Below are 24698 nucleotides of genomic sequence, written 5' to 3' on the forward strand. Positions count from 1 at the left end.
TGTGTTTGTGTCTGAAATTGAATCATTTTCTAACTCATTCACTATAAAAAAGAAATAGACAGGATCATTTGAACTCTGCCTTTGCAATTTATCATCTTCGTGATCTTAGACAATCTCTTAATTTCTCTAAGCTTCAACTTTCTCCTCTAAAATGGAGTTGAACTCAAAGGGCTGACCTAAAGTTTACATAAAATGAGAAAATGTAAGGTACTGGGGCTGATACATAGACAGTATTCAATAAAGCTTTATGAAATCTGTATTGTAAATATCCATTGAGGTATAATTTCAGAAGCCTTTATCTCTTCTTCTGATAAGCCTTCATTTGGTTATAATTTAATACCATACAACTTAAAGTTTATCATTCTCTCGCCCTGTGTCACTTAATAATCTGCAATGATAACCCACAAACATGCAAGAAAACATTAAGGGAATTTGCTATTTAAAACAGCAACAGCTAACACTTGGTGAACACTTAAAATGTACCAAATGTTGTATATGCTTTTCACAACAGTCCTATAAGTTTCATACCATTATTACTTTAATTTTATAGATGAAGAAACTGAGGCAGGGATAGATCATTTTTCCAATGTTACAGAATAAGAGGCAGGCTCCAGGATTTAAACAAGGCAGCCTGACTGTGAAGTATCTGAGCTAAATCACTACTCTATACTGTGAGGTTTTTTAAAAAATAAAATTTTAGCCGAGCGCAGTGGCTCACGCCTGTAATCCCAGCACTTTGGGAGCCCAAGGCACGTGGATCACTTGAGGTCAGGAGTTCAATACCAGCCTGACCAACGTGGTGAAACCCCATCTCTACTAAAAATACAAAAATTAGCCAGTCGTGGTGGCATGCGTCTGTAGCCCCAGCTACTCGGGAGGCTGAGGCAGGAGAATCGCTTGAACCCGGGAGGCAAAGGTTGCAGAGCTGAGATCGCGCCACTGCAGTCCAGCCTGGGTGACAGAGCGAGACAGGAAGGAAGGAAGGAAGGAAGGAAGGAAGGAAGGAAGGAAGGAAGGAAGGAAGGAGAAAAAGAAATTGTAAACATTTTTGTTAAACAAATCATCACAAATGTATCTGCTGGGTAACATAAAAATCACAGGTCTCTTAAGAAAGAGATTTTCAGAAGTACTAGATCATCATGTACTAGCACATCATGAAGTCCATCCCCCTGCCTTTAGGCACGTCCACAACTAAATAACTCAGGTCTGGTAAAATGACTCCTAAGAACAAAATCCCAAAACTTCTACCCACAATTCACTCCAAAGTTTAATGTGAGGAAATTTTTGTGTTTTTATTATTTTTAATTGACACATAATAATATACATATTTGTGGGAAGGGGAGGGGAGACGGGTTGCCAGAGGTTGGTTAAAGGAAATTCTTAAATTACAAGTAATTTAAATACTTGATGCTGCAGGCTAGCCCCCATTTCATGGGTTGATGAACCCTAATATTTCCATTTTTCTTACTCAATTATTAAATAAACAAATAAATAAACTATTAAATAAGCATGCCAGCTGAGGTTATATCACTGAACAGTGAGAGAAAAAACTCAAGTTCTGATAGGACCGATCAAGAGATTGGCCAGCTGTGTCTGTTTGGGGTGGGGGATGCAGGGACAGAGTAGGGAGATGAAAGGCCTTCATTTATGGAGATGGGCACAGAGCTCCCAGACAGCACCATGTAACCCTCGTATGGGTTTCACCATGTAATGCTGAAACATCCCAACACCCAGAGCAAACCCAGGAAAGGTAAACGGGCCAATCCCAAGCAGGCATGCCTGGAAAAAACCACACTTCCCTTTTCCTGAGTCTTAAATCTGTCTAACACCACCAGCTTGCCATCTTCCCGGTGTACAACTTTTTTTTTTACTGAAGGCTATAATTAAGTGGACTCTTCCTCTCCTGCAAACAAAATATTAATAACCTCAGTGGCTGAATTAGAAATGCCCCAATGTGATGCTGGTGAATAGGGCAGGTGGAGGACAACGTGAGGCCCTTAGACTAGGAGACACAAACTCTGGATTCCGGGCCTGGTCCCACGTTGCCTTCAGTCTGTATTTACTGGGCACCTAAGCCCCGGGGGTGCGGAAGGAAAGTCAGTCTCTGCTCTCCCGGGAACGTACAGTTTATCTAGAAAGACGAAGTGCACTAGCCCCTGTGCACTGTGGCAGGAGTTTAAAAAGCAGTGAACTCAAGATATTAAGGAAACACAAAGGAAACTTTCCTTGGCTTTTACCCTTGAATCTCGCTGAACTTCTTAGATTCCGTTCATTAAAATTAGAATAATAATTCCTTGTTAATATACTTTGTGGCGTTGCAGGATCGCAAGGGCCAAAGCTCCCAGAAAAATATAAAGAACAACTCAAGGTAGGGATTTTTGATTGGTGAGGTAACGATGCTAATCTGTACATTGAAAAGACTGTTTCATTTCAGCTGTGCTATAGGAAAGCAAACAGTTGCAACTCGCCAGTACCTTATCAAGGAGAGAAAAAAAAAAAGGCCGCGCATGGTGGCTCATGCCTGTAATCCCAGCAGTTTGGGAGGCCGAGGCAGGAGGATTGCTTGAAGCCAGAGTTTGAGACCAGAAATACCAAGACCCTGTCTTTACTAAAAATAAAATTGTCAAGTGTCGTGGCGTGCGCCTGTGGTCCCAGCTACTCAGCAGGGTGAGGTGGGAGGATCGCTTAAGCCCAGGAGTTCGAGGCTGTAGTGAGCTATGATCGTGCCACTGCACTCCAGCCTGGGCAAAAGAGCGAGACCTTGTCTCTAAAAAAACCAAAACGAACCAGGTTCGGCCTAATGCAGAAGGAAATCCGGAGCAATCCCCAAAGTCAACGCCTTGGAAAGGTTCGCCCTGGGTCTCAGTACTCCGGGGCATGCGCGTCCTGCCGCTCGCTCTCGGGGAGCTCCCACCTACACCGCCCTCATCCCCAGCCCCAGGACGGATACCCAAGACCGAGGTCCAGGACCGCACCGACCAAGTCGCGGGCGATCCCTGGCGGCCAGCTACGGCCATTGACCGCTGGGAGCGCGAGGGGCGGGGCGCAGAGCGAGCGCGGGGCGGGGGTGTGGTCTTCTCGCGTGAATTGATGGCGTCATCGAAGCGACGGCCCGGAAGGAAGTCGCGTGCTGAGGGGTGTGACGGTTTTCTTGCTCGTGGGCTCGGACGAGTACGGAGCGCCTGCAGGGACAGCCTGGTACGCGGCCCCCGCCCCTTCGTGCGCGCGCTGGGCCTAGCTGCCGCTCAGGGTCGGGGCTGACCCGTCACTTTCGGGAATCTCAGTCCCAGCAGCTTCTCTCCCTCAGCCGGCCCGCTCCTGGAGAGAGACAGAAACCCTTTTCTGTCGCGTCCTCTCCTTGCGAGCCGCAGGGGGACCGAGCGGAGGCTATTGGAGCCGCAGCCCCAGACCAGGGCGCTTGACCCTCTCTCGGAACGGGGCGGGGAAGGGGCGCGAGTGACCTCGGGGAGGGAAGGGCACTGGCAGGAAAGGACGCAACTGCAGATCGGTAGCCGGAGGCCGCCACGGTAAAATAAGCGCCTCGCAGATGTCCGCGCCCCGGTTACGTTAGACCTGGGAGGCAGAATCCACGCCCTGCGCTCACGGGCCCACGCACGCACAGCTGAACTTTGCAGTCAGTCACCATAGTTCCAGATCATTCAGCGTTCAGGATCCAACTCCTCCGCGTCCTGGTGCCTGAACGCGGTTGGATCTAGGAGCCTAGAGGCTCGCAGTTTGGGACATTGCCTTTCTCTCTGACCACGGGCTTGGGGATCTGTCAGGTGCAAAGTGCCAAAGTATATGGGGGGGAGTGTGGCTTCAGGCTTGTTCAGAGCCCTGTCCTGTTTAAGGCCAAAGGAATAACTGGGAAGGTGGATGCGAGGCCAACGAATCCTACCTTGAAACTCTGCTCGCCTGCTGGCTCTGCCACTCCAGCATCTGAAAGGAGTAAATAATGGTTTCCTTTGAAACTGCAGGCAATTAGGAGTGGGAGACTCTGACCAGAATTACATAGCCACAACTGCCTGTCATTTGGCATCCTCTGTAATTTGGGCCAAAGTACTGCAGCTGCCTCTCTTCCCTACTACTGGTATGAAAGGTTCAGTGACAGCACATTCGTGTTCACAGGAAGACAAGGCTGTGTTCTGAACCCTACCCAGCTGGCACGGGTTCTCCCTTGAGCAACGGCTGTATCCGGAGCCAGTGCTTCCTCAGTGCGGTGGGGGCTCTAATTTTACAGTTAAAGAAAGGGGAACGTTGACTGAGAACGAGGAGGAAGCGAGTTGTAGATCTAGCCTTGTGTTCACACGACACCAGGCTGGATATGAGTCACTCGCAGGGAGCTCAGCTTGGTGAGGTCCTCTCGGTGTTGTGGCCTTTTCTCCTGCACGTTGGACCACACACATTTTCCCGTGTCTTTTCCCTAGGATAAAGGCTCACTGATGGCTCAGTTGGGAGCAGTTGTGGCTGTGGCTTCCAGTTTCTTTTGTGCATCTCTCTTCTCAGCTGTGCACAAGATAGAAGAGGGACATATTGGGGTATATTACAGGTAAGGCAGAGACAGGGAGAAGCCGGCAACTTCCTGTTAAATAGCTCCCTTTCCTGGTCATTGCTTTCCTAGCAGATTCTGCTGAACATCTCTGTTTATATTTCCTTGAATAGGGGAGCCTTTTCAGATGGAGCTTTTTATGTCAGTAACCACGGGAAAGAGAATACACACACACACACACACACACACACACACACACACACACACACACACATATATATGTAAATTTAGAACTTCACTGAGTAGTCCAAGATGATGCCATGGGTGGTGATTAATAAATGTGTATATAGATTTAGAGACAAAATCTAAAGGAAACTGGTGCTCCTCATTGATCATCCCTAAAATACTGTTTTCTCCTACATTCCTCTGGCAGTCTTAGCTCTACATCCCTCTGGCAGTCTTAGCTCTACATCCCTCTGGCAGTCTTAGCTCTACACTGCTAGGTTACCTTTACAAAAGCCAGCTGAGTACCAGTTCTTGATGGCAACTTGAGAAGGTAGCCTACTCTGCTAATTTGGGATGCTCTTTTAAAATTAACATTTCAGCCAGCCTGGGTCACATAGTGAGACCCTATCTCTAAAAAAAAAAATAAAAAATAAAATTTTAATTGGCCGGCTGTGGTGTCACACACACGTAGTCCTAGCTACTCAGGAGGCTTAGATGGGAGGATCACCTGAGCCCAGGAGATTGAGACCAGCCTGAGCAACATAGTGAGAGCCCATCTCTACAAAAAGTAAAAAATTAGCCGAGCATGGCGGCACGTGCCTGTAATCCCAGTTATTTGGGGGGCTGAGGTGGGAGGATCACTTGAGCCCAGAAGTTTGAGGCTGCAGTGAGCTATGATCACACCACTGCACTCCAGCCTGGGTGACAGAGCAAGACCCTGTCTCTAAAAATAAAATAATATTAACATTTCAAGAAAAATGAAAAGAGCCTGCAGGTTGACTTACCTCAATCAAAGCAAGCCTTAGGAGAGTGGTTCCTACAATAAAGGAACCCATTATGTCACTGTTTATTTTATTGGTTTTTTTTTTTAATTCTTTGCCTAATATAAAGCAAAGAAGCACTTATAAGTCTTGGGTTGCTTTCTTTTTAGTAACCTCCATGACCAAGTGTTTTGCTTTATGTCTTTATGAACTCTTCTTATATGTGCTGTTGTGATGCTTATTTCTGGATTGCTAACAGCAAGTTCTAAAACTCTGATTGGAATTCCTCTCTCCTTTAATTCTTTCTCCCCATCATCTGCTTACATGTTCCCCAAAAAGGCTTTTAACTTCATCATTTACATATAACTTGATTAGAAAGGTAACTCTATTGCCAAAACATATATTTCAATTATTTATAAAGTACTTCAAATTATTCTTTTGGTTGGTCATGTCATTGGACTCCAGCATTAGTGCAGGTAGTTGATAACCATATTACTGGACTTAACTGCCCTAATGGATTGCCACAAGCCCAACAGATATGACAAAGTAAAACAGACTTCTTATATATATATATATATATTTTTTTTTTTTTTTTGAGACAGTCTCGCTGTGTTGCCCAGGCTGGAGTGCAGTGGTGAGATCTTGGTTCACTGCAACCTCCGCCTCCCAGGTTCAAGCAATTCTCTGCCTCAGCCTCCTAAGTAGCTGGGATTACAGGTGCCTGCCACCACGCCTGGCTAATTTTTGTATTTTTAGTAGAGACGGGGTTTCACCATGTTGGCCCGGCTGGTCTTGAACTCCTGACCTAATAATCCACTCACCTCAGCCTCCCAAAGATCACAGGCGTGAGCCACCGCGCCTGGCCAGACTTCCTCTTATCTAAGTATACCCATGGATTCTGCTGTCTTTTTCTTTTTTTTTTTTTAGACAGAGTCTCACTTTGTTGCCCAAGCTGGAGTGCAGTGGCACAATTATGTCTCACTACATCCTCAACCTCCCAGGCTCAAGCAGTTCTTACATCTCAGCCTCCCAAGTAGCTGGGACTATAGGCATACAACCACCACACTCAGCTAATTTTTTTCCTTTTCTTTTTTTGTAGAGACAGGGTCTCACTATTTGAAACAGGTTGGTCTCAAACTCCTGAGTTCATGCAAACCTCTCACCTCAGCCCCCCAAAGCGCTGGGACTGCACTAGTGGATTCTGCTGTCTTTATTCCATTTAGCCTATGTGCCTATTTTTCTTCTTGCAAAAGCATGAACAATAGTTTTATGTTTTACCATCAGGCTTCCTAGAATATTAGGATCTAGCTGAGAGGAAGAAAGGGATCTGTAGCCATGGCTGCAGCACATGTCACTCTCTATTATATGTTTATAGGGCTGAAGGGAAAGTTGACCCTCATGATATTGATCTAACAGAGCCTTCTTGCCAAACTGAAGCTGCCTCTCTCTTCCCCCTCCTCTGCAGAGGCGGTGCCCTGCTGACTTCGACCAGCGGCCCTGGTTTCCATCTCATGCTCCCTTTCATCACATCATATAAGTCTGTGCAGGTATGCTTGGCCTCTGTGGTATGGCTGGACGACTGCAAACTTGGGCTGTTAACTAGTGCATGATTTGAAATTATTTAGCCATTGGATGAGTAAAATGCCATTCTAGAGAATGATATAAGGATAATATATACATATTATATATATATTATATATATATATACACACACATACACTATATATATATATATATATATATAAAATGAGGCTGGGGATTATTCCTTCAAGATAAAGCCAGAGAAGAACCTGTTCTGAGTATATGGAAAGAAAAGTCTGGGTTTATGTGTGTATGTTTTAAATCACAGGCTACCATGTTAAATGGAAAGAAAACATAGTAATTTTGCTGATTCTTATTTGAATTCAGAAATATGAACATAATTTTTGCAGTGAGTGGGGAGGAGTTAAACTAAGTGAGGGGAGGTGACATCTAAAATAGGAGTGAGGTTAGTTGTGGCAGATCTAAAGCCTGGCTAAGTTAGACTTGCCATCTCTGAAGTATGTCCAGCTAAGAAGAATAACAAGATTTTACACTTTACACTGACCCAGGAGAATGTCTTGGGATACCTGCTAGGCATTTTCCCTGTAAGTTTCATGTGCTGTTTACCAGGCTTTGTGGCTTTCAAACTGCATTCAGGTACATTGTCTCATTTGAGTCTTGTAGTAATCCTGAGAATGGGCTGAGCATGTGCTAGGGTCTGAGACAGGTTAAATAGGTAATCTGCTGTTTCAAAACTAGTATAACAGCCCTCCCCCTTATCCACTATTTCACTTTCCACAGGCTCAGTTACCCACAATAAACCATGGTCTGAAAACAGGTGACTACAGTACAATAAGATATTTTGAGAGAGAGGGAGACCACCTTCAAATAACTTTTATGACAGTATATTGTTATAATTGTTCTATTTTATTATTGTTGATCACTTACTCTACCTAATTTATAAATTAAACTTTATCATAGGTATGTGTTATAGGGTTTGGTACTCTCCCCGGTTTCAAGCATCCACTGGGGGCCTTCGAACATAAAGCGGTGCCTAACATAAATAGAAGAGGTAGAAGCAAGCACAAGTCTTAAGATGCCCAATCCAGTGTCATCTTCACTAAACCATTATTACTCAGCTTGTTCATGTGGTGGTTCACTTATAGTGAGGCTGGGGCAGGGGCCTTTGCTTGGCTTAGCAACCCTGTGAGGAAGGAGGATTAGGTGGGGTAATCATGTTTAATGAAGGCCATGCTCAACCCAAACAGTTATTCCAGGACAAAGGCATTTAGGATTCTGAAAAGTAAGTTACTTTGTCACTGCCCATCTTCTAGCACTTTATGTTTCCTCTGTTTCCAGACCACACTCCAGACAGATGAGGTGAAGAATGTACCTTGTGGGACTAGGTAAGGTACCCAGAATAAAGCTTTTAAGCCCAAATAAGTCAGAGAAAAGGCTGTCTGGCTGGCTGCAGGAAGAGACAGTGAAAAGGGAGGCACCCTTTCTTGGTTAATTCCCTGTCTCGTAGCTCCCTATATTGATTTGACCAGGTGATGGAGTACAGTAGAGGAAATCATAGAAGGTTCAGGAGGGGCTAGAATGCTGTATGTGATAAGGAGTTTACACTTACTCTATTAGAAGTGAGGATCGGCCGGGCGCGGTGGCTCACACCTGTAATCCCAGCACTTTGGGAGGCTGAGGCAGGTGGATCATGAGGTCAGGATATCGAGACCATCCTGGCCAACATGGTGAAACCCTGTCTCTACTAAAATACAAAAATTAGCTGGGTGTGGTGGTGCATGCATGTAGTCCCAGCTACTCGGGAGGCTGAGGCAGGGGAATGACTTGAACCTGGGAGGCAGTGATTGCAGTGAGCCGAGATCACACAATTGCACTCCAGCCTGGCGACAGTGAGACTCTGTCTTTAAAAAAAAAAAAAAAAAGAAGTGAGGATCACTAGTCACAATAACAAAGACATGGAATCAACCCAAATGCCCATCAACGATAGACAGGATAAAGAAAATGTGATACATATATACTATGGAATACTATGCAGCCATAAAAAGGAACAAGATCATGTCCTTTGCAGGGACATGGATGGAGCTGGAAGCCATTATCCTCAGCAAACTAATGCAGGAACAGAAAACCAAACACCACATGTTCTCACTTATAAGTGGGAACTGAATGATGAGAACACATGGACACATGGAGGGGAACAACACACACTGGGGCCTGTCAGTGGATAGGGGGTGGGGAGAGGGAGAGCATCAGGAAGAATAGCTAATAGATGCTGAGCTTAATACTTAGGTGATGGGATGATCTGAGCAGCAAACCACCATGGCACACGTTTACCTATGTAACAAACCTGCACATCCTGCACATGTACCTCTGAATTTAAACAATGGAAAATAAAATAAAATTTTAACGTTAAAAACAAAAAAAGAAGTGAGGATGCACAAAGGTTTTTAGCAGATAAATGACCTGATACAAGAAGATAACTTGCATAACTAAAGAGAATGTCATAAAGGTAGGGGAGACCTTCAGGGCAAAGAGATCCGAAGAGAACACTGCTACAGCGGTCCCACTGGAAAGCAAAGAGAGTTTAAACTGGGATAGAGTAACAAAGAATACCACAAAGAAACACTCTGACAAATCCGGAATTGGAACATCCCACAAGATCGCAGGCCTGATCTCTTCACAAAGTGGTGTATTTAGAGGGATGCTGGATTGGACAGAGACTTACAAGAAACATAAACAGAAGCAAGGGTGAGCATTGATTAGAACCTTGTTCAAAATTAACAGCTATAACAGATACAACAGAAACTATGTGAGTCCACTCAGGCTGCCATGACAGAGGACTACACACCAAGGGACTAAAATAATAGATATTTTCTCACCATTCTGAAGGCCCAAAGTCCAAGATCAGGGTAACAGCAGGGGTAGTTTTGGTGAGACCTCTCTTTCTGGCTTGCAGGTGACCACCTTTTTGTCACGTCCTCACAAGGCCTTTCCTCTGTATGTGCAAGAAGAGAGAAAAAGGTCTTTGGTGGATACCAGACCTTTTGGATTACAGCCCACCCTTATGACCTGTTTAACCTTAATTACCTTCTTAAAGGTCTAATCTCCAAATACAGTCACATTGGGGGGGTTAGGGCTTCAACATATGAATCTGGGGGCAAGGCATACACAGGTCAGTCCATAACACAAACTGTTGGGGAAATCTGAATAAGGACTGGGTATTAGGTGATATTACAGAATTATTGCTAATTTTCTTAGGCTTGGGAATGATATCATGAGTGTGTAGGAGAATGATTAGTCTTAAGACAGTGCTCACCAAAGTAAAGGAGTAAAGTATCCTAACTGCAGCTTACTTTGAAATGTTCAGAAAAAAAAAAGGTCAATAAATAAGGTAAAATGTTATCAGTGTTGAATTCAGGTATCTGGATATGGATGTTAGTTATACTATTCTTTCGGCTTCTCTATGTTTGAAATCTTTTATAATAAATATTTGAGGGCAAAGGGAGTGTGACACCAAAGTAATAGTGAAGACAGTTTAAGAAACATTGATCATAACATTCCACAGTAACCTTCTAAGTTCTGAAAACTTCACCTTGACCCTCCTTAGTCTTTTCCGTGCAACTGATTAATCAAAAGGCATTGCTGATTCCAAAGATATGAGTTACTCTTTCGTACTGGTCCCCAAAAGTCTCATTCATGTCTTTGTAGAGATGTTCCTAGGCAGTGTGATTTCTCAGGAGAGTATGTTGTTGCCATGAGCCCTGCAGAACCTCCCACTTGGAGAGCCAAGCTGCCTTCCAACTTCCCATGAACTCTTCTACTCCTTTTCTGCCAAGCCCCACATCTTACGCCATCGCCCTGGGGGACTGCACCATATTCTAAGGCTTCCCAGTGACTTCTTGTCCATTCTCCCTCCAATAGTGGTGGTGTGATGATCTACTTTGACAGAATTGAAGTGGTGAACTTCCTGGTCCCGAACGCAGGTACGTCTTAACAGTTTATTCCCACCACCAGCTCACTTTCCCCAGCATGCCACTCCCGTGTCTGTTGTAGCACCTTGGAAAAGGAGAGCTGCCGTGTCTGAGGGCATTTTGAGTCTTGCCTTTTCTTATGCCAAGCCCTCTCCTTCCCTCTCAGTGTATGATATAGTGAAGAACTATACTGCTGACTATGACAAGGCCCTCATCTTCAACAAGATCCACCACGAACTGAACCAGTTCTGCAGTGTGCACACGCTTCAAGAGGTCTACATTGAGCTGTTTGGTAAGAAAGTCTCTCCTGAGCATGCCGTGCTTAAGCAGGGTTCCTGGAACCCCGCGTCTCTCCACTGCCTAAAGCCTGGCTGCCTGCAGGGTGTGATGGTCACTTATGGACAGGAAATGTTAAAGAATCTTGTGCTCAGGAGCTGGTCACAAAGGAGTTCATGGAGAATGCTGATAGCAATGCAACAAGATCCTTAGAGGGCTGGAGCTTTGGGCACAGGGACCATAGTGGAGTAGAGTATTCACTTCTGGCCTCAATCAGAGGCTGGAGTGGAAATGTGTTCCCACTGTCCCTAAACTATCATTCTATATGAAGACAAGGTCCATTCTAGAAGAACCTTAGAGATTGTCCAGACCAGCATCCTCATTTTAAGCTGAGGGTACTGTGACCCAAAGCAAGAAAGTCACAGAGCCAGATGCCAATTAGTAGTGGGGCTGAAACAGGAGCCTTCCTCTCCTGGCTCTTCAGCATTCTTCTCACCATGCAACACTGAATGGAGGGCCCCCAGGAATGGGTGATGAAAAAGACATGATTCATAGTTAATTCTAGAAGTAAGATGAGAACCATAGCTCCTTCCAGTTCTCAGAACCTTTGTGATTATTATTTTTTTACTCTGTACCTGTAGCAACGAATAGAAAAACACTTTAAACAAAAAGATTCCACATGCCTAAGTAGATATGTTTTGTCCTTTTTACCTTTTTCAAAGTAAAGGCAACCTGACTTAGCAGCAAAGGAAGGACACAGTTGGGTAACTGTTATAACTTGTTTGCAGTCAAGTATTCTGTTTAAACTCACTGCCAGAAATTCTCTAATAGCCAATGCCAAAAGTAAATGAATTTTTAACCAATAGTATAACTGTTCTTGACACTAGGACTGGAAAATGATTTTTCCCAGGAATCTTCATAAAAGGGACCCTGAGCAAGAACATTTTTCATAGCAGACAGGAGGACTCATCCACGTCGCCAGCAATCATAATTAAGCAAACCGCCTTTTGCACCATTTAAGATTTAGGAAATCATACAAATTACTTTTAATGTTTCTGCAGTAGAAAATGAATCTAAATTCATTTTATAGGGTTTGTAGTCTTTTATCTGTTTTGGATTCACTGTGCTTTTAAGAAAAAGTTGGTAAATTTGCCATTGATTTTTCTTTTTAACCTCAAACTAATAGAATTTTATAAAATATTAATTTTCTCTAGCCATTGTCTTAGGACTTCTGACATTACATGAACATTTCAAAGCACTGAAAAAAGACAAAGGATCCCTAATGTCCCTGAAGAGGAAATTAAAATACAAAGTTGTTTTTCATTAGCAAACTTCTTACTTTCTTACAGCTAAACTTGGTAGCTTAGTGAAGTACAGCTGCTTGTATGGAGGAGCTGGGGAAATATATTTGCTTTGAAAGTTTTTTATTTTTACATCTCAGTCTTGCTAGCAAGCACTACTTGGCTTAGAATCTGTCATATCCATAAAGGAGGAGCTCATGTCTCTAGTCCTGGCCCTTCAACTCAGAAGGTTCTTCTATACTTTCCTTCTCTCAGGACCCTTATAGCCCAGACTTTAAACATGAAGCTGCATAATTTTCATCACTTCTTACTCTGCCGCATCCTCTTTGCCCATGTTATTAAAGTATTATCTAATACTTTGAAGTTTACCTGAAGAACCTCTTTGTGTGTACTTAGTAATACAACTTTTTTTCCTGTCCCAACACCTTTTAATACAGTTGAATGGATAAAAACATGGATACAAACACATGGATATAGTTATCACTGAAGCAGTGTGACATAAAATAATACCTATGTATACAACACTCCTCTGCAAATAGCAAATGTAAAGTAAAAGATACACAACAGATCATTTTGTTTATCTCACTATCATTTATTAATCTATAATGTATCCCTCCTATGTATCCATGCAAGGAAGCAATACTAGCTGCCCGACTAGAGGGCAGCTCCCTTGGGTTACTTACTCAGACCCCATTTTCATTCGGATCTGAGCTGTCTTACCCCCGCACTGCAACTTGGCTTTTCCTTCTTTGAGTATAAAGTCTGACATGGGATGGCTCACCTATAGCTTCAGTGTGTTAAGTAAAGAAAGCTTTATGCAGATTCTGGCTTTTAGTGGGTCTCCTCTGACAGTAGAAAGATTCAAACCACAGCCAATTCCAAGAACCCTTCTAAGAACAGAGACAGAGTCACTTCAAAGGATCTGACTTGCTATACCTAAATATAATTCACACTGCTTTTCTCTATGACATACCATAATATTTTGTCCAAAAATCTTGAAACATGTTATTAACTTTGAAGAAAGAATAAAACCAGCCACTTTAGAGACCGGAGACACTCAAGCACTGATCTATTTATAAAGTTTCTACACAGCTGAAGAAGTTTGCATCAAATGGACAAAAAATAGTAAAGAAAATCTAAATACAGAAAAAAATTAGAGAAAAATCCATCTCCTAGAAAGCAGGTCAAATGGACTCAGTTAAAGACCTCACTGCATGTAGGAGAATCAGTGGGAAACAACATAAAGCCTTCTGCTGGGACATAAATAGGAACCAGTCTATGTAATCAAGAAATTACTTTGTCTCCTGATCTAAATGCTTGCCTCCAGTCTAGGGCTCAGAAAAAAAGCCTGGTTATTTGAACTGGTTGTCAATCAAGGTCCCCTTCATTTTCACTTTCTTGGCTTCCCATTCAGCCAGCTCTTGCAGTGGCCTCTTGCTCATGCCTTTGCGCTCCAGCTGTTTTTCAATCACTTTGGCATTCTGTGCATACGAGTCAGCAACTTCCCTAGCCTCAATCTCCTCTTCCTCTTCATCAATGGTAGACACAGTGACAGAACTGAACTTGCCCATGTCTTTGGTCCGTTTGGTCATCATCACCTTCTTAGGAGGCTCTTGTTTCTGAGTATATATGTTCGTTTTCCCAAAGCCCTGGCCAAACTTGACTACTGCTCCATCCACAATGAAGGTAATGGGAGCATTCTTCGGCTGGGATTGGTAGAAGAGCAGCAGTCCACACTTTGCACATTTCTTTCTGTACTGTAGTTCAATGCCTTCAGGTCTCCGCAGATACATAGTCTTTTCGTCTTCTGTGTTACAAAACTTATGGGCATGTTTGGCAGCATCAATCACACGGGACCGGTCCCGGGGCCTCATGGGCAATTTCTCTAACTGACAGTCCAGCACTAGGACCACCTGGCCGCACAAACAGTAGTACACATGGAGGGGCTTCTCGCCGTCGTCATATTCCTCCCGGTCCCGAGTGTCAGAGCAGACTACTGACCGAGACACTACTTTCGGCATGGTTTCCAGGAGCAACCTGAAAACTCTACGCAAAGAAGAGGGTCGCGCCGAAATGACGTCACGAGCGCGCCTTGCGCCTTTTCCCTGCGGCTACCTTAGTAATACAATTTAAATGGCATTTATCAACATTTCCATAACATATAAACATCAATATTACTAAAACAACTTGAAAAGTATTTCTTTCACATTTTTCCGGTAAGCTACTAGCCCAGGGCCACAGGTTTCCACCTTGACTGAGATATAATTTGGTCTGATGAATGACGTTATTAAGTTATGGAGGATACGGGCCATTTAAAGTTTGGTTGGTATTCTACTTAAAATTACTTAAAATATGAAATGTAATATTTAGTTCTAGTTGTTAAATTGGTTGACCCCTAGCAGGTGTGAGGTGCCGACTTGATGGCATTTCTCCTTCGGTGCTCAGAGGCTTGTGAGAGCACATCCTATATGTGGAAACGTTACCGTCCCTTGTTTACTGATACTACTGTCTTAAAATCCTAACAATCAAGGCCCACCAGTTAAACAAGCTTGTTGTTTTTGCCACTAGCCAGCTTTCATGGGCCTCCGTTTTGGCATCAGTAAAAGAACGGAGACTTTCTCTTCCTCAGAGGCTCTTATTTGAGCACAGGTGACCACGAAAGGACCACTTAAAGCAGATGGCGGCTGACAGCAAAGGAGAGATGCAGTGTACAAGTCCCAGCCTGATTTCACTCTGTCTTTTTCTCTAAGCCCCTCCGGGATCTTATCAAGGATCTCATGGGCAGAAGGCAAGGAAGAGGATTCTAAAACCTGAGAAGCCCAGGCCAGAGAAGGCAGCTTTGGTACTGCTGTTCTGAGATTGCAGCTGGAAAGGAAGGTGGGGTGAGAGTCAGTTACAGCTGTTCCTACATTTGTCTGTGAAACAACTCATGTGGATTACAGACAAAGAAATCAGGACCAAAGCAAACAGCACATCAAAAGCCTGGGGCTCGCTTCCAGAACTGTAAATTTTAATTTTCCCTTTGTGTTGTTTGATGGAGTTCCTAATAGAAACAGTCTTCCTTGGGGCTCTCCTTGACGTCAAAGTCTGTTTTTCTTTTAGAAACTTCTAAAATTACTAGATTTAATGTGCTCAGCTCTTTCCACAAAACCTAAATAGCCATTCCACCTTCCTTCTTCTTGGAAACTGTGAACCTTCCTTCTCTTTTGCTGCTATTGTCTAGGGAAAGGCTGCTGCCTCATGCAAGAAATGTGCTAGAATTGTTTGTTCTTCCTTTTTTTTCTTTTTAAGCTCTCACCCCCTGTAGGGCATGGTTAGTATTTTCAGAACAAAGGCTGAGTTTTATCTTGAGGCACAGAAAGAAAATGCCCTTGCGTTCACCATGTGGAGGGCTGCCTACACAGGCTGCTTCAGAAGTTGGGCAGGGGATCTTTAGATTTGTGGGCTTTGATAAGTACACTCCCTTGGGAAAGTACATTCTTGAGCTGGTGATTGAGCTTGCACTTTACCCTCATCCTGCCCTCCCTCATCTAGAAAGTGTAACAACTCCTTTTTCTCCATCTTTTCTTTATTCCAGATCAGATTGATGAAAATCTCAAACTGGCTTTGCAACAGGACCTGACCTCCATGGCCCCTGGGCTGGTCATTCAAGTAAGCATTGCTGCATGGGAGCAGCCCCTCTCTCTCTGACACTGCTTCCCTTCTCCCAAGGGATGTCCTTTTTGTGCAGGAAGATCAAGGCCCAGTGGGAGCTGGGTGTGTCCCTCACTACCCTCACTTTCCCATCAGCTGCTGTTTTAATCTCTCTCCAGGCTGTGCGGGTAACAAAGCCCAACATACCAGAGGCAATCCGCAGAAACTACGAGTTGATGTGAGTATACCCTCCGCCTGGGCTGTGACCACCACTGCCTCCCACCTCCCACCTCGTCCCATCCCAGAGGTAACCAAAGCTGCCAGGCTTCTCGGTTATCCCCTTGCTGGAGGATTTGCTACAGCCCATTGCACTGTAAGATTGGGCAGGCGTGTCAGGGCCACCACTGGGGCTCCCTACCTGTGATTGAGAACCCCAGGATAATCCCTGTAGAGCAGCGATGTTTTGAAAAGGGCCAGGGGGCCTTGTTTGTGTTCAGTGACTCATGCCCAAGGTGGAGACAGGAGCAAGAGACCAGTAAGTGGACAGGCAGGTGTATTTTACTAAATTATGTTTTATTTCCCACAAATGAGTTACTTGGGAGGAGAAGAGCTATGTTACTGTCGACAACAGATCAGCTTTTACCTGGGCCATGGAACAGCCTTCCAGGAGGAGTAGGAAATGGGAGTTTGCCTCTCTTCAGCAGAAGAATTCGACTTTCCTGGGGATAGTGAAGCTCCTGAGTTTTCCATAGCTGCCTCACGGCTTTTTCTTCTCTTCAGGGAAAGTGAGAAGACAAAGCTTCTCATTGCCGCCCAGAAACAGAAGGTGGTGGAAAAGGAAGCAGAGACAGAGCGGAAGAAGGCGCTCATTGGTCTGAATGTGGTTCTGTGATCCCCCTTTCCAGGCAGAAAGGCTGGGGGTGGTGGGAAGATGCAAGGAGGCTAAGGCCTGGTGAGACCTCATGGTCCTCCAAACCACTTCCACAGCACAGGAGTGGCAGGTGGACTCCCAGAAACAAAGTTGAAATTGTCAGATCATGGCCAAGGATAATGAGTTTTTTTAGTTTCCACTTAACTCTTAAATGAAAGAAGCCCCACCTGTTAATTCTTTCTTTTTTTTTTCTTTTGAGACGGAGTCTTGCTCTGTCACCATGTTGGCCAAGCTGGCCTCGAACACTTGACCTCATGATCTGCCCACCTCAGCCTCCCAAAGTGCTGGGATTACAGACATGAGCCACCGTGCCCAGCCTGTTAATTCTTAATAATAATGGCTAATACTTAATTAAGCACTTACTGTGAGCCACATACTTTTCTAACCACTTAATATGTGGGTTAAGTCAACCCTCACAACCACTGTGGAGGTAGGTACTGTATTATCCTTAACCTCATTTTATCGAACCAAAGCACAGAGGGGTAAAATACCATGCCCAAGGGCATATGGCAAGTAAGGGGTGGAACTGGGGTTCAAACCAAGGACACTGGCTCTAGAAGCTATGTTCTAAGTCACTGCACCATATTATCAACAACTAACCTGACCCCTGTCTACAGTGAAGGGTCAGGTAGAACCCTACTAGAGTACTTCATTCTTACAGAATATTCCTTTGGGAGAAGTTCCCTTGTGAAGTTAGGGCTCATGCTTCCTATGTTGGGCCCAGGTCTCCTTGGTTACTGTCTCACACTGATGGAAGGGGACTGTGCTCACTGGCATATCCCACTCTGCCCTTGTGTGCCCTCACAGCTGCCCTCTGGGGGCTCTCCAGCCAAGCTGGCCCACCAGGACACTCAGCTCGGGTGAAAGGTGAAATTAGTCAAACTCTGAAATGCCAGAACCGTAATCCTCACTATCATTTATTCAGAGGCAGAAAAAGTGGCCCAGGTGGCTGAGATCACCTACGGGCAGAAGGTGATGGAGAAGGAGACTGAGAAGAAGATTTCAGAAATTGAAGGTAAGCAGAAGTGGCAGTCATGCCTGAGTCCTCCTCAGACCCCGCCCTGTGGCCAGTGGGTTGGGGAGCCATTGCCTTTGCCCTTTAACTGTGGTCAAGGATGTCATGATCTCTGTGCAACAGCAGCTTTTCTCCATGTGGAGACTTGAGTTTTGAGGCTATTGTGGCCAGGCTAGCATCTGTTTTCTACTTCAGAGAGCATTTGTTCATTCAGCAAATGTGGCTGGAGTGCCAGTATGTGCCCAGGATTTTGTTAGGCATGAGAAAAAGGAAGTCCCGTAGACCCTGCTGTCTTGGAGTTCCCAGGCTAGCAGGGCCTTGGAGCGGTGGGAGTGTACTCTCAGCAGTTGGCTCTCCCCCTTGCCTTAGCTACTTCTGCTCCAAAGTTGGTCAGTGCCACAGTTTTGGGCTCAAAGTCTGTTCTCCAGGTCTATGCAGATATTAAGCCAGGTTTGAAGAAGACAGATTTTCAGCACCTGTCAGACAGGAGCTGGAGAGAAAGGTTTTCTTTGCTGGCTTTTCTGAATATCATTCACCTTCTGTTCCTGCTTCTAAGCCTGCACCTCCTTCCCACTGCCCACCTCTTACTTCTTGGGGTGGCTTATTTCAAGCAAATTCCAAGGCACAACTGGGACCTCAAGGCCCAGCTTCAGGCTACAAAGTGTTATGTCTAATTATACTCATTATTGGGCCTGTCAGGCTTTGCAGGGGCCCATAGAGGAGCCAGTTAGGATTTCACAGATCAGTGGCTCCTCATTAGGGAGCTCTTAGCAAAGCAACACGTTTTTATTTCTCACAAATACATGTCATCAAGTGCTCAGGCCAGCTGAGGGGGCCCCACAGCAGCCAGAACCCTGGCTGGACTGCAGGTTCCTTCAACGCGGGGTCACACTGAGGGCACTCAGTGAAAACCCACCCACAGACTAACCTTTCTCCCAGGCATGTTGCTACATATATTACTCACACGAGGCTGGCCCGTTCCCAAGACAAGGAGGTAAATATCAAAAATTTTCTATCAGCTTGACAGAAAGCTAGTCTCAGAGCTGATTAGGGAAGAATATGACTTGCATAGAGGAATTAAATAGGTCTTAATCCAAACACGTGTTGGTCTGGACCATGGCGTGTAATTCTCAGAATCGCGCCAGCTTAATCACTGTTAATTAGGACCTTTTTGAAATGATTGATGGAAATAAAAGGGAATTGAAGTTGGAGAGGGACTGAACTATGTTATGTTCGTGGCATTCAGTTTTAGGGTGGATCGACCTCTGGCCGTACTTAGAGCCACCTTTGAGCTTTCCTGCTTTTGCTGTGTAGCACAAGAGGGAGGAGTGGAGAGCTCTGGCCTAGAGCTTGAGGCAGGGTCCCACTGCTGTGCTTCACAGACATGGATCTCCAAAAGAAGTAAGACAGGAAGCGCTTCTGGCTAACACTGCTTTCTTCCATAGTGCTGTCAACATGTATGTTTGGGCCATAGCCACAGACTTGCTGTCCTTGTCATAGGGAGATGCTTTCAAAACACTTTTTCATCTTAGTTGATCCTTACAACAACTTGTACAATAGGGGAAAATGCATGTAAAACACAGAGGAAAAAGCAGTCTCCCCCAAGTCACAGAGGCAATCAGGGGCGAAGTTCCAGGGACCAGAACAGAGTCTTCCCATAGCCTCTGCACTTCCTGCAAAGAACTCAGTTTTAGCACTTCACCAAGTTCACTGCACTCCTTCCCCCTCAGATGCTGCATTTCTGGCCCGGGAGAAGGCAAAGGCAGATGCTGAGTGCTACACTGCTATGAAAATAGCCGAAGCCAATAAGGTAAAAACCCCGCACAGCCTGATAAAAAGGAGTCTTTGGGTCTGGGTCTGTATTGCAGGAGAGTGTCCAGTGTTGAGTGCCTGCCACCACCCAAAGCCCTTCATGGGCAGAACTGAGGACGCCTTTGCTGTGTGGTGCAGGTACTTTCCTTCTCCTTGGACATGCCTTGATAGAAGTTTAGTTTAATTTTGTATTAAACATGGAAACTTTTAACTTTTGCACCTATGCTCCAAGATCTGAGATGACTGTCTCTTACAGAAATGTAACAATGAGACCACAAAAAGTAGGTAGGGGCATAAATATAGGAAAATTGAAGGGGCACCACTCCCCGTCTTCTCTAATATGGTTCAACATAAGTCTTCCATACTTTTTTTTTTTTAACAGCTGAAGCTAACCCCTGAATATCTGCAGCTGATGAAGTACAAGGCCATTGCTTCCAACAGCAAGATTTACTTTGGCAAAGACATTCCTAACATGTTCATGGACTCTGCGGGCAGTGTGAGCAAGCAGTTTGAGGGGCTAGCTGACAAGCTAAGCTTTGGCTTAGAAGATGAACCCTTGGAGACGGCCACTAAGGAGAATTGAAAAAAACTTGATATGACTGCAAATGATACTTAAGCAGATCTTTATTTTTTAAGATGAATCAGAATGTTCCTCCCTCCCCGACTACCTTCTCTGACTGTCTTCCAGTTACTGTGGTGAAAAAGAAGAAATGAACTTAAATCCACTCCCTTTCCAGGGAAGGGAGGGTGGGGACTGATGATGGGGGGTTTTATTTCAGGTAAGCAGTTTATATGACTTCCAATAAGATTTGTAAACCATGGGCTTGACCTTTGACCTCTAGACACTAATTTTATCCTTTGAGGCTGGCTTAATTAGGGATGCTGTCATTAAGGAGAGGGAGAAATGTAGAGTGTTACCTCCAACTCATTTGATTTCCCTTACTTGGGAAAATGCAGTCCAGTGTTCTCACCTCTGCCTCCGAGGTAGGAGATGTCTGTGGGTGAGGCTCAGCAACTGAGCAAATATGTGCCTGTGAGTTTGCCAGTAGAGCTGTGAAGAAACAGCTGCAGAGAACATTTGACCTTCCTGGCATTCTTGTCTGCATGTGTGTGAGTTATTTTAGAGGTGTGCTTTCTTGAGCCCTCATAAGGAAGTACTGGTGCTAGGTCTTGCAAGATTTTGTATACACTTTGCTCCTTGCCCTAGGGCTCAGAGTGGTGGTTTCTGACTACATTTCTAGAGTCAGAGCTTGATCACCACCACTCAATTATTTCGGCATCTTTTCACCTATGCTGTGATTTGTTTTTTTTTTTTTTCTTCTCAAAAATTCTGTTCATTGGTTCCACTCAGCATCAAGAACACAGGGACAAACAACTCAAGTGTCTTAACAGCTGCTGGAGTGGGATCCTTGTTATCTCTTAGCCACTGCAGGACCTGCCTGACAGGTTATGTGTGCACCTCGAGATGAAGTGTCTTTCTATTATTGTAGAGATTCTGTAGTGAAGAGGTCTGACACCATGTGTGGAGGAGGAGGAACGATCAGTCAAGAGATGTCCTGGTCTTAATGCCTGTGGCTTGTGCTGGGAGTGGGTCTGACTTGGTGATAAAAGGACTCTATTCACTAAGTAGCCTGTGTTTTTAAATCCAGGGTTGCAGGCAGCAACACAAGTCAGGCTGAACTTTCAGTCTCCAGAGACAGCTGTGTGGAGCAAATCAGAGTTCATGCCCAAGTCCCCAGGTTGGAATGGCTGTGCCAAAATCCATTCAAAGGGTTTTCTTTTTCATTACTAGGTCAGAACATTTTGAGTCACCTTGGGAGATTCAGGATGGGGAGAGCAAATTTGAACAAAAGGTTTTTCTTATATCCTGAGATTGAGGGGTAGGGGGTGTCCAACCTGTATAGCCCATGGGTTGTGTCTAGAATTAAGTGGAGGGCAGCTATCTGGAGTTAACTTGCAAGCATATTGGTGCCCTCCATGACCACCTCTGGCTTAGGACTTGGCCCTGTTATGAGCTGACCACCCCCCCCCCACCCGCCAACTCCTATACCCGTCTTCCCTAGGTGAATCTGTGAATGGTCCTTTCTGGCAGCAATCCCTGCCTTCTTTTTGGGCCCATGCCCAGACTTCTGGTTTAAGGAATGGTCCCAGAGCTTGGGCCAGCTTGCTCAGAAGTTTTGGGAGCATTGAGCGGGCCTAGAAAGATACAGTGTTAGCTCCCCTTACTTCAAAGTTGCCCTTCTCTGTTCTGACTCCTGGGACTTCTGGTCCTGGGCACACTTTTTGCAGGCAACAAAATGTGCCTGGGAGTGATGGATTTTAATGTGCTCCAGAGTCCTTTCACAAGGTGGTCATTTCCCTTGGCCGGGCGTGGTGGCTCACACCTGTAATCCAGCACTTTGGGAGGCCAAGGCAGGCGGATCACCTGAGGTTAGGAGTTCGAGACCACCCTGGCCAACATGCGAAACCCCATCTCTACGAAAAATAGAAATATTAGCCGGGCATGGTGTCAGGCACCTGTAATCCCAGCTACTTGGGAGGCTGAGGCAGGAGAATTGCTTGAACTCGGGAGGCAGAGGTTGCAGTGAGCCAAGATCATGCCATCGCACTCTAGCTTGGGCGATAGAGCAAGGCTCCGTCTCAAGAAAAGAAGGTCATTTCCCAAGACTAGCATAGGGAGTATCCATTTAAAATACATTCATCTTCCTCCCATTTCCGTGCTATTAATCACTTGTTAGAGCAACACGACATGCCCAGCATCCCACTTCCCGAAAATGTCTACTCCTTCTACTCTGAGCTCTTGTTGCCTAGACCTCAGAAAACACCAATTCACCACAGTAGAACCGGGAGCAGGGATAGCTCAGCTTCTCTGAATAGCACACTTTGCTCAGGTCTTAACTTGAGGGCCTCTCCAGTACTAACATCCTGCGATAGCTTGTCCCATGAGCACAGAAGAGCCTCAGTAGAGTCAAGTCCTGCTGCAGCTGCCCCACCCCAAGTTTCTATCATTTCCTCTTTAAACAAAAAATATGTTATCCTACACATTAGTGTCAATCCAATGGTTGTCTCTTATCTGTCTAAATAGCAAAATCATGAAAATCAGCTGTTTTATTTGCATAGGACAACTAACCTGTCTGTGTAACTTTGTTTTTATTTTAACTCTTACTAGAAAATCTAATCTTAAAACATTTGAATTCTAAACATGTAAAATGTGACAGCCTGCAATTTTGTAGACAGTGAAGTAATGGCTGCTATTTATAAATGGAACGTCTATCAAAATAAGTAACTGTTTATAAAATTCAGTTTTTGTAGGATTTTCCAAGGAAAAATCACCTTGGTTGAATGTTTCTCACTCATTAAACTTTGCAGAAGTGATTCATATTCAGTACTGTTTTTAATCACTTTTTAAAATATAAGGACCGAATGCAAGGAAACCAAAGTTTATTAATAATTTTTATATAACTAAAATAAAATAGATGTGGAGGGATCTGTGATCATATAAAAAGGGAGGGTTACTGAAAGAATTTTAGCAATATATTGATTCAGGAAAAGGAGCTGTTTTATAAATGATCATTCACTGCTCCTATGGTTCTATGTATCTTTCAAACCGATATCTTTACTATTTAAAGAGCGTAAATAGTGAAAGTAAGATGGTCATACTTGCTGACTTTATCTATTTAAGTTTGATGGAGATAAACTATATCTTGGCTAGTGGCTACTGTGTCTGTGAATGTAACCAGTACTTCTTTAAGCTCTATTCAGTAGGGTTCCAGCCACTGCTTTTTTGTTGTTTCTAGCCACTGTTTTTTTTTTTCTTGTTTCCTTATAAAACAGGTAATAACCAATCATTTTGTGTTTGTATTTCCATTCCTTTTTATTTCTGCCTTTGTGTAGACTGATGATTAAGTAGTCAAACTACTTCTACTTTCAAAGAGCCCCAAGGGCTTAATGACCCCATTTGTAACTGAGAAATGATTCTTGTTTTAGTAATCATTCTATAAATGATACTGCTGGATTGATTGCCGTGGGTTGATAGCTGGAGGAATTGTTTTGGACAATACTAACATGTGAACTTATGTCTTAGTTTTATTTGCAGTCTTGCTAAGTAAAATGAGTCTTTGTATCTACTTTTTTATTAAAGTGAAATTTAGCAATAGTTAATATTAGGTGACATAAATAAAACATCCCAGACTAGTGAGTTAAGTACAAGATCTCTCTAAAAATAAACAGATGAAAATCTATCCCCATTATCGATACAGAATTTGTGAACGTGGCATAATTCTTGGTAGGTGCTATAGAGATTTATCATTTTAAACAGTTCACACACCACTGCAATTCTGCTCCAAAGGACAAAGATATTTTCAAGTGAACCAAAATTCATTTTGATATCAGTTCAGTGGACGAACTCCCAGTCTTTACTCTGGAAAGCTGCCCAGCTTAGGGTTGCCAGATAAAACATAAGATACCTAGTTAAATATGAATTTCAACAATGTACAATTTTTAGTCTAAGTACTATGTGTCCTAAACACTGCATGAGACATACTCATACCAAGGTATTTGTTGCTTATGTGTAATTCATATTTAACTGGGTATCCTGTATTTTTACTTGTTAAGTCTGGCAACCCTAGCCCAGGCTTTCTCAGGTTTTTTTTAACAGGGATCCCAAGCTTTTTCTATTGGTTTGAGAGCCTGCTACACAAATAATATGATCTTAACAATTGAATAGTTACGTTAAGAGTGTAGTT

The 24698-nt window shown here is 44.1% G+C and overlaps 1 protein-coding gene and 1 pseudogene across 13 annotated transcripts; one reads left to right on the forward strand and one right to left on the reverse strand.

Annotated features, from left to right (window-relative positions):
- The first annotated feature begins 3087 nt into the window (after positions 1-3087).
- Positions 3088-23798, forward strand: ERLIN2 (ER lipid raft associated 2). Of its 13 annotated transcripts, none has more exons than XM_001169738.7 (12): positions 3088-3198; positions 4428-4549; positions 6941-7022; positions 8356-8402; positions 10936-10997; positions 11152-11277; positions 16140-16213; positions 16375-16433; positions 16976-17067; positions 18052-18141; positions 19872-19951; positions 20336-23798. In XM_001169738.7, the coding sequence occupies exons 1-12, from the start codon at positions 3091-3093 to the stop codon at positions 20534-20536; spliced, it is 1143 nt and encodes a 380-aa protein (XP_001169738.4). In that variant the 5' UTR covers positions 3088-3090; the 3' UTR covers positions 20537-23798. The 13 variants fall into 13 exon arrangements, with proteins under 13 accessions (XP_001169738.4, XP_009453463.3, XP_003311715.4 ...); XM_063817024.1 differs by having other exon boundaries at positions 3154-3527; XM_063817026.1 differs by having other exon boundaries at positions 3193-4090.
- LOC746586 (chromosome X open reading frame 56 ortholog pseudogene) lies at positions 13134-14671 on the reverse strand (annotated as a pseudogene).
- Positions 23799-24698: the final 900 nt, after the last annotated feature.

This window comes from Pan troglodytes, chromosome 7 (genome assembly GCF_028858775.2).
Source record: "Pan troglodytes isolate AG18354 chromosome 7, NHGRI_mPanTro3-v2.0_pri, whole genome shotgun sequence".
NCBI classification, from domain to species: Eukaryota; Metazoa; Chordata; class Mammalia; order Primates; family Hominidae; genus Pan; species Pan troglodytes.

Excerpts from the sequence above, each read along its gene's own strand:
- ERLIN2 (XM_001169738.7), top strand. The coding sequence starts at position 3,091 with ATGGCGTCATCGAAGCGACGGCCCGGAAGGAAGTCGCGTGCTGAGGGG. Across the intron at positions 8,403-10,935 it reads AATGTACCTTGTGGGACTAG|TGGTGGTGTGATGATCTACT; the intron begins GTAAGGTACCCA and ends TCCCTCCAATAG. Across the intron at positions 18,142-19,871 it reads GAAGATTTCAGAAATTGAAG|ATGCTGCATTTCTGGCCCGG; the intron begins GTAAGCAGAAGT and ends CTTCCCCCTCAG.